Below are 9747 nucleotides of genomic sequence, written 5' to 3' on the forward strand. Positions count from 1 at the left end.
CCACTCACTCCCTCTCACGCTGATCAGAGGGCAGCTCCGGGAGGAGCTCGGGGCTTACGTGGGAACAGGACAGCAGCTCCTTCATGACGTAGGTGTCGTAGATCTGCCGGCTCCTGCACAGGCGGTCCTCCTCGTTGTCCAGCTTCTCGTACTCTTTGATCTGCATGTTGAAGAGTGGTCAGCATTAGGGGAGGCTCCTGGACGCCTTATCTAAGGACATTACCAGCCGGGCAGGAACCCCCTGGGTTCCAGCAAAAGACTGCCCCTCGCCTCACAGGAGACGCCCTTCTAAAGCCGGAGGGAGGGAGCTGGGACAGTCTGAACTCAGCCACAAACACACACAGGGATTTCTGCTCCACCGTGGACCTCGTCACTGACATGAAATGAGCACGGCCAGCTTACAATGACCACGTGGAACAAAAGCCACCGCTGGCCAGCCTTGCCAAGTCTCAGCCCGAGCACAAAGAATTCAACTGTGGCTGAAGTTCAGTATGGAGCTGCGATGGGGTTGGTTCTCACTGGGCTGCAGTATTCCACAACCAACAGGGCGAAAGAAATATATCTCCAGGTTCCTACGTAGAGATTCCTGAAAATCAACTAAGCAAATATTTTAGAAAGGAATTAACCCCTAGATAAGAGCACTGGTTTTCAGCACTATAAAAATATTAATGGAAAGATCACCTCTAACCCTGTGTTAGGAAAGGGGACCTGGCCGGTGCCTAGGTAGGCTAGACCGTAAAACTGGCTTCAGAAACTGTTCCCTCCTGCGGAAGGGGTTCCGATGCTCTATCCTGATAACAGAAGGCCCTACAGACTTGCTCCCATTTATTACTTTGAATGCAAAGGACAAGAATGGAACCTGGATGGTTCGGAGCTGGAGCCAAGACCTGCAACCCAGAGTGTCTGGCACCAAGGCTGACTTTGGGGAAAGGTGTCCCAAGTGCTGGCCGGACCCACACGGCCTTCCCTAGGACCTGAGCACTTTAGTGCTCGGATGCTACAGGGTGGGCTAGCGACTCCTGTGGGCGAGTACAAACTGAGTAGAAGTCACCCACCTTTGTGCTCTACAGATGGGTCTGACAGCCCTGAGATCAAGACCAGTGAGCCCTCTAGGAATTCCAGATACGGACAAGGCTCAGTTCCGGGGTTTAGGGGGTCAGGGAATGGGATGTGAGCCACTGAGATCCCGCATGACAGCCAGCCGGTTCACACACCGAGAAATTACTGGGATCGTCCCAATGTCCAGAGAGACCCTCAGTGACACTGATGGCTGCAATTTACACTTGGGTGGCCACCAGGCCTGGAAGGCAGTCCCCTTGGAGCAGACAGGAGCCCTGAGGTAGAGGCAGGGAGCCTGGTGGGCCAAGCCCCGTCTAGGACTCTGCAGGTGACACCAGCCCCAGGACGTGGGCACCACCAGAGGACCCGGGAGCACAGGCATACGGCCGCGCACAGCATGCCAGCTGCAAACTCGCCAGCCACCCGTGACGGCAGCCGGTGCCAGCTCCCCAGCTAAGTGAGAAAGTAAAGGCCTCAGGTCATTGACACTCTGGTTGTTTTGCTTCGGGCAGGCCCGAGTGCCCTCCAGGATGCCTGATTTCCAAGGCAGCCTGCCATGAACCAAGGCAGAGGGCTCTGCCCTGACATACGGTCAGCCTCAGTGAGAACAGGCCTCCCCCGGGGGTACCATCCGTGAACACACGTGTGATGAATGCCAGTCCCCAATCCAGAGGCACCGGGCTGAGCGAGAGACCCAGCGGGGGAGTCGCCATCAGGTCCTGACTTTTTGTGGACCACTTGGGTTCCCTGGGCAGACCGCGCTCTGAACCCTCAACTCTCTCCCTAGAACCTTGAGCCTGACAAGCTCCAGCCAGGCCCACGGAGAAGGCGGCTCCCAGCAGGCGGGGGGGCCCAGCCCCGCTCAGAATCCATCCTTTACTATCAGCATGGCCATGGGTTACAGGGCAGCCAGCCAACTGCCAGGGACTGTGGACCAGGATGTCCTTGGTCCCCGCAGGCGCACAGCAGATGCCCACTGGGGTTCACAGGCTTCTTTCCAGGTGTCTGAGCAGGCGGGGGACACACTGCAGGCATACCGTCTCCTGCTGCAGGAGGGAGGAGCCGCCATCGGGAAGCACCATACCGACTGCGTGGTTCCTTTGTGGTCCCTTTGTGCTCGGTGGGCACACAGCTCACAGCCGAGACCACCAGGGCCCTGAGAGCCAGCACCTCCGTCCACAGCAGCCAGGGGCTGTGCATGGTCCTGCCCATTTCTCCCACTCCCCCAGGGAGGTGGACGAGAAGGATCGTCTGGGTCTCTCCTCTGCCCAATCCCAGGCTCGCTGTTCTGTCCCCGCCTTGGCCAGCTTCTCAACTGCACTGACCTGGCCACCTGTGAACCCTGCTTCTCCGACTGCTGAGAACGCTCCCTCCAGGGGTGGCCCAGATCCTCAGCTGGTGAAGGGGAACTCTTTGCTGGCTCTTCCTCCTCTGCTTGGCTTCTGCACCCCACAGGGCCTCAGAGCGCCCCCTGGCACCCCTTTCTCCCCAGCTCCATCCTCCCTGGGAAAGCCCCTTGGTCCCACGGGTTCAGGTACCAGCTATGCTCTGGTGACACTCTAGACCACGAGCTCCAGGTTCTAAGTATCCAGCCCATGTCTGACATTTCCAGGTGACTATCTAGACAGCATCTCCAAGGTCACAAGCCTACGCTGTTCAGCCCGATCCCACAGCCTCTGTTCTGCAGCCAGACACATTCCTCCTGCGTGTGGTCTTCTTGAGCTCAAAATTGAATCCAAGCCGTCCTCCCCTTGATTATCCCAAAATGAAGGGCCATCCCGGTTCCACTGTTTGGCCCCCACTCAGGTCACCATTGCCCTCTTCAGCCAACTCACCGACAAACCATGTTTGCTTTGTATCCAAAGCACATCACAAAACGACAGTGGAAAATGCAGGACACACAGGGAGCGCGATCACAGAAGGACATGGAGAATGCCCCAAAGCACAGGGGAGTGGAGGAGGGGCCCGGACAGAAGCTGCAGAGAGGACACATCTGAAAACAGAAGGTCTCAGGGGCAGCTCCAAAGCCCTGTGCGCTCATACTGTCAAAATCTCCGACAGGCCCCAAATGACACGCGAGCACGTGAGCAGACCCTGAGCCGCCCTACACAGGCCGGGGGACTGAGCAAGATGCGGCCACCACCCACTGCAGGGGGACAGAGCAGGGGGGGGGCCAACCGGGGCCACACCCTGCACAGGGGCACGGCGTAGTTCAGGTGTCACCACACACCAGCCACCTTGCTAGGCACAATGCAGAATCACTCTGTGAGGAAACAGGAAATGCCCCCCTCGGGCAAGAAGAGAGCCCGCTAGCGGGAACCAATCCAAGGAGACCCAAATGCTGAGCGATCAGACGGGGATTTTAAAGCCACTATTGTACCTGGACCTGACAGAAACCACTCGTGTAATGAAGAAAAGATAGGAAGTAGCAGAGGAGAAAAGAACAATTCCAGAAGGAACCAAGCAGAAATTTCAGAAGTAAAAAATACAGCATCCAAAATAAAACACAGAGTAGAGATGGCAAAAGAGAGAGTTCATGAATTTGAGGGCAGAACCACAGAGATTATGTCACCTAAAAAAGAGAACGAAAAAGTATTGGGGAAAAATTAAGCAGAGCATCAGAGATATATAGGAGGAATATTCAAAGACCAAACATACATGTAACTGAGTCCCAGGAGGAGAGAAATGATCATACCAATTTTCCTAGATTTGGTGAAAGATAAATTTATATATCAAAACGCAGGCTGAGGGTGGACGGCTGGGGACCATCATGAAGACACAGGCATGAAAGGCTGACCTGGCTCCATTGCCTAGGGAAGCCAACCCAAGTCCCAGGAGGTCACCAGAGGCCTGGCAGGGCGTCGGCCCTACACAGAGACGTCCCTCTCAGACCTGAGCGTGCAGCTCGGAACAGGGCTTACAGCTTCAGGAAAACGCCGCAAGAAGAGAAGGACTAGATATTCCATAACTGGAACTGAAGATGTATGCACCCTTCTTGTCAATTAACAGGACAATCAGATGTAAGGCTCACCGGGAGGCAGACAGCGTCACACATCGGTCACCTTGACCCTTGACCCCGTTGGTAGTTACAGAACCATCACCCCTAACGCTCCTGTTTAACTTTTCCCAGGCTGTAGAATAAAACCTGAATGTATTGCTCTAGTCTCCCAAAACCCTGTGTCTCTCTTTGCTAGGGATTGGATATGAAATGTCCCCATGGGCTCATGTACTGAATACTTGGTCCCCAAGCCAGCCTTGTGCAGAGGTGGCCTTGGGGGAATGATAGGTCAGGAGGGCTCTGGATTAATGTACTGACAGAGCCATCATTTCATGGCATTACTGGGAGGTGGTGTAAACTCTAGGGGGGAACCTGGGGGGTGGGAAACGGGTGACTGGGGCATCACTGGGGCATGACTGGGGCATCCCATAGAAGGGTGTACATTGTCCCCAGCCCCTTCTCTCACTGTCTCTGCTTCCCAGCCACCACCAGGTGATCAGATCTGCTGCACATGGACTTTCTGCCCCAATGTTCTGCTTCACCACAAGCTCACAGTGATGGGGACAAGCGACTATACACTGTGACCACTGGAACCATGAGCCAAAATAAACCTTTCCTCCTTTAAGATGTTTTTCTCAAGTATTTTGTCACAGCAACACAATGCTGACTTATTCTTCTGCCTAGTTTCAAGCCACATGACGACCACACTGCAGTTCTTCCAGCAGCCGAGTTCCTGCCCATGACGGGAGGGGCTCTACTTAGCCATGACCTTTACCTACAGTGCTCTCCTCCTCCCACTTCAGGGCCAGCCCCCTTGTCGCTCACCTTCTTTGACTCATCCATCTAAGGCGGCCACCAAGCCATAGGCCACTCTGGGCTCTGAGTCTGCTTTCAAGTGTAAGCTCAGAGGGCGCACGAGGGAGGCTCTCGTCCTTTGGAACACCCCTGCACATTTGAACAACGAGTGAAAACAATTCTAGGCAGGAGCCTGACCTCTGAGGTTGTGTGTTTCCTCCTCTCACGTCACTCTTTCAGCTTCCTCAAGGTCCTGGTGGAACCAGAACATGTGGACTTTAACACTCGGAGCAGCAACTGTGCTGTTCTAAGAGGGTGGTGCGCACGGGTGTGGCAGGGCACCTGCGCTGCCATCCTCTCTGGGCAGAGCAGGCGAGGTGGAGAGGGGCTAGCCTATTGGCCAAGGTCACACAGAGAGCTGGCAGCAGAGTCGCAGTCCAGACCGGGGCTCCCCACCACTGTGGCAGCAGCCACTGCGAGCCAGGATAGCAGGTCAAGGTCATCACGGCAGCGTAGAAAGCGGCTGTTCTCCTGGCGTCCTGTCTGCACCCTGCAGCCAGGCTGAGAGCAGGCAGGGGATGACCACAGACCTCACTCGTTGGGAGGTACCAGCGGCCCACACATGAAGTCCCGTCCCCGCGGCGCCTGCGCACCCGCAAGCTCAGGCTCCGGTGGAGGGAGATGGTTGGGGCCCTATGGCGGAGGCACAGCGGCACCCGGATCCCATCCAGGCGGAGATGGAAACACTGAAGGCATGCACGGAACAGGGGCGCCAGGGACACCACAGACGGCCCGCGTGGCTCACAGGAGCGCGCGCCACCCTGGGGCTGGTGAGGGCTCCAGGAGCACGTGAGGCCATCCGTCCTGAGCCAACCTCCAAAGACGCAAGGCGTCCCCAAGCCAGGAAGGAGATGGGGCCCTACAGGTGGGGACCATCCAGAGAAGTGGCCAACGCGACAGCGGCCTGGACCGGCCAGAGTGCAAGCTCTAGCTAGGAAGGCGGAGAGAAGGGGGGAGGTGGCTAACAAGAATGCAGCCGTGGGCGCCCGTGTCAGGTGCCCGGATGAGCCGCTGGGACTGTCACCCACAGGAAGTGGTGACATTTAATAATGTAGCTATAAAATATTAATAAGCTACATTTAATAATGTAGCTATTAAAGGTCTGGGGACGCTGCAAAGTAGAAAGGTAAGGTCGGAAATGCAGCCTCAGACACCACAACAGAATTTTCTAAGAACTGGGGTCAAAAAGCACGCGGAAATTAAAGATGGCTATATTAGACGAATAAAACCAGCGGGTGGCGGAAAAATACTTCTGAACGCCTCAGTGTTCAAAGGCCGCAGTGGTGTAGAGGATGGGACCTGAGCCCCTGGGTGGACGGTATCCAGTAAGAATACGAGCTGGGGGCTTGGAGCATCCCCCTAGGACATCCTCTGAGGAGCCTGACCCAGCCTGTGCCCAGCCAGAAGAGGGGCGAGGAGAGGTGGTCAGCAAAGAGAAACACCAGTGCTTAAAGTCCACCCTAAACACGTCAGCAGCGGCCGCCACTGAGTTTGCAAAGACGCTTCAGCCACAACCGCAGGAGACTGCCCGCGTTTCACCCCAGCAGAGGTCATCAGCTAAAGGAGGTCCACCGCCTGGCCCAGGGGGTGCAGTACCCAGTTGGCGCTTTCAGGAACACAAAAAGGGGGGAAAATTGACAGATGAAGCATGAGACTTATTCAGATAAAACTCCTGATTATTGTTCAGATAACGTTACTTTAGACCCAATAAAACCTTTTTAGATTTAGCTTACTTTTTTTTTTTACATGCCGGCTAATATTCATCATGATTTCATGACTCTTCCTGAAAATACATTGATATAATTTTTTTAAAGTGGGAACTATGACACTTTCACATACATATGAAAAGCCAAAAAGACAGGAATTTTTCTCCAATTTTCAAATTTGTACAAAGGTTACTAGTATCAGCCCTAATTATGCTACATTTTCATTGGATCGTTTAAAATGCTTTTTAAAGCGAAATAAAATAATGATGTTAATAATAATACCTTATGTCATTTCTTAAATATATTTTAGTTTAAAATATTTCCTAATTTCAATTTTAGTTTCTCCTTTGACCTATAATTACTTGGAGGTATATTAATTTCCAAGCAGTTAAGGACTTCCTAGTTATTTGATTTGAGCTTAAACCTATTGTGCTCAGAAAAGAAGCTGAGCAATTTCAATCTTGAAATCTGTAGGCACTCCCTTTAGGGGCCAGAACATGATCTATTTTGATAAATGTTCTGTGTGTACTTCAAAGATGGAGAATTCTATTTTTGCTGGATTCGGCATCTACATATGTCCATCAACTCAACATATTCTATATTCTTATCAGTTATTTTGTTTGTTCTGTAAGCAGGGAGTGTATTAATATCTTCCATTAGGGTGGTAGATTTGTCCTGTTTTTTTTTTAAATCTATTTTTGCTTTATGTACTTAGAACTTATGTTATTTGCAACATACTGACTTAAGACTCAATACTTATTGTGTTGAATCTTTTATCATTAATAAACCCCACTCTCCATCTCAAGTAGCATTACTGTGTAGCTTGTCTAACAACCTAATACCAATTAGGTTTGGTTGGTGGGTGTATTATAGACCCTCTTCCTCCTTCTGTTAAAAATATTTTTCTTGGGCTGGGGATGTGGCTCAAGCGGTAGCGCACTCGCCTGGCATGTGTGTGGCCCGGGTTCGATCCTCAGTGCCACATACAAACAAAGATGCTGTGTCCGCCGAAAACTAAAAAATAAATATTAAAAAATTCTCTCTCTCTCTCTTTAAAAAAAAAAATGTTTTTCTTATAAATGGGATATGACAGGGTTTTGCTTCTTTATCCAGTCCAAAACCTCAAGTCTTTTACTTGGAGATTCTGGTTCATTTACATTAAATGCATTTACAGCTACGATCTTACTCTGCTTTGTTTTCAGTTTAACCTATTTTTATGTCCTCCTTGAATTCCTTTACTACCTTTCTTGATTAATCGGTCGTTTTGTTCCATTTTTCTCTTTTAACTGTTAGATGTCCACACTTTGTTTTTCTTAGCAGTTACCCTAGTGATTACAATCCCCACCCTGGACTGGTCAGTCCAACGCTAACCCTCATTTGACTACCCCTCAACCATCTCAGAACCTTAAGGCACTTCAACGTCATGCACCTCTCCTGCCTTTGGTGTGACAGTCATTTTGGTCACGTGTACATTTTCACTCTGGGGAGGGGAGCCACTGTTCGGCAGTCAGCTCATTCATGTTTACTGATGTGTTCACCCTCGTGTGCCCCCTGCTCCTCCCTCCAGAGCCACCAGGTTCACCTCCCTCCTGCCCCTAGTTCCTGTCTTCAGGGTGCTTGATAATGCAGGCCCCCGCCGACCCATCCCCTCAGGTTTTATTTATTGAACATATTTTTATTTCACTTTCACTTTTAAAGGAGATTTTTGCTGGCTGTAGATTCTAGGTTGATCACTGGGCTGGCTTTGGTGGTTTTACAGTTATTTCTCCTCACCCATGTTGGCCTAGGTGGGCACAGCTGAAAAAATTCCCACTATGTAATAGATGATGTCATTAAAATAAGAATATAATTAGAAAATAACAACTCATATATAGAGGAGCTCTAGATTATGATTTCCAACCTATTTGATTTATTGCACCTGTGTCAATTTTGTTACACTATTCACAAAACTGAAAACTTGAGACTTAAAAGTAACATGTTCCTTCCTTGCTCTGGGCTTGGGTTGCTTTTAAGATTTTTCTCTGGATAAATGTTCATGGCCTTAAAATGGTGTGTAAAGATACGTCTCCTTTGTAATTGATTCTGCTTAGAGTTTCCTAAGTTGTTTTTTTGGGGGGAGGGGGTACCAGTGATTGAACCCAGGGTCCCTCGACCCCTGAGCCCCATCCCCGAGGCCCACCCCAGCCCTATTTTGTATTTTATTTACAGACAGGGTCTCACTGAGCTGCTTAGGGCCTTGCCTTGGCTGAGTCTGGCTTGGAACTCAGGATCCTCCTGCCTCAGCCTCCTGACCCAGTGGGATGACAGGCCTGTGCCGCCTGCCACACCCGGCTCTAAGGTGTTTTTTTGTTTGTTTTAACTGTAAGAAAACAGTTACTTTGTATCCTTTAGTAAAACTGTCAGAATTATCTTAGTGTTGTTAGTGTTTTTCTTATAAACTGTGTATGACAGAATTTCGTTTCTTCATCCGTCTGAAAGCAGGTCTACCTCGGGGGGTTTGTCCATTTATAGTAAGGGAAAGGAGACGGAGAGCTGTGACCTTACTCTTCAGCCACCGCTTCTGCCTGTTCTCTTCTTTCCGGAACTCCGATTCCACCTGAAGCAGGCCTTGAAATAGGGCCCACCTGGCTCTAATGGTCTTACCTATTTCTTTTTTCTGTTACCTTTCTCTCTCGGCTTTGCTCGGTGGTCACCTGCTGACCTGCTTCCTGTCGACAGGTCGTATCGTGTGTGTAACGTCCCCGCTGCTGAACCCCGACGTTAAGTTCTAACTTCAACACTGCCCTTTCTGTCTGAGAACGGCCATTTGATTCTTCATAATAAATTCACATTGTGCTGAAATTAAACAGCTCTCCACCCCCACTGCCCGCCTTGTCCTCTATCTCTGGACCATCTTATTCACAGGAATTCTGAAGTGCCTGTCAGTTGGCCCTAGTGCCCCGCCATCTGGGGGTCTGCTTCTCCTGCTCTCTCCTCTTAGTGTGTCTATGATCTTCCTGTTTCCTGGACACTGTGACATCTTTATATGTCGTCATCTTACATCTGCACATAAAGACAGAGGTCCTCTTGGGCTCTTCCTGGGGTGGGGGAGAGGCTCATCAGCCATCATACGACCCAGCTGGGGGGGGG

The 9747-nt window shown here is 51.0% G+C and overlaps 1 protein-coding gene across 1 annotated transcript in view; it reads right to left on the reverse strand.

Moving 5' to 3' along the window:
- Window positions 1-9747, reverse strand: part of Myo18b (myosin XVIIIB) — a 320748-nt gene that overhangs the window by 280938 nt on the left and 30063 nt on the right. The window contains exon 3 of the mRNA XM_048784886.1: window positions 59-160. Coding sequence (XP_048640843.1) covers window positions 59-160 — 102 coding nt within the window. The remainder of the gene's footprint in view (window positions 1-58; window positions 161-9747) is intronic.

Source organism: Marmota marmota, unplaced genomic scaffold, assembly GCF_001458135.2.
Source record: "Marmota marmota marmota unplaced genomic scaffold, marMar, whole genome shotgun sequence".
Classification (NCBI taxonomy): domain Eukaryota; kingdom Metazoa; phylum Chordata; class Mammalia; order Rodentia; family Sciuridae; genus Marmota; species Marmota marmota.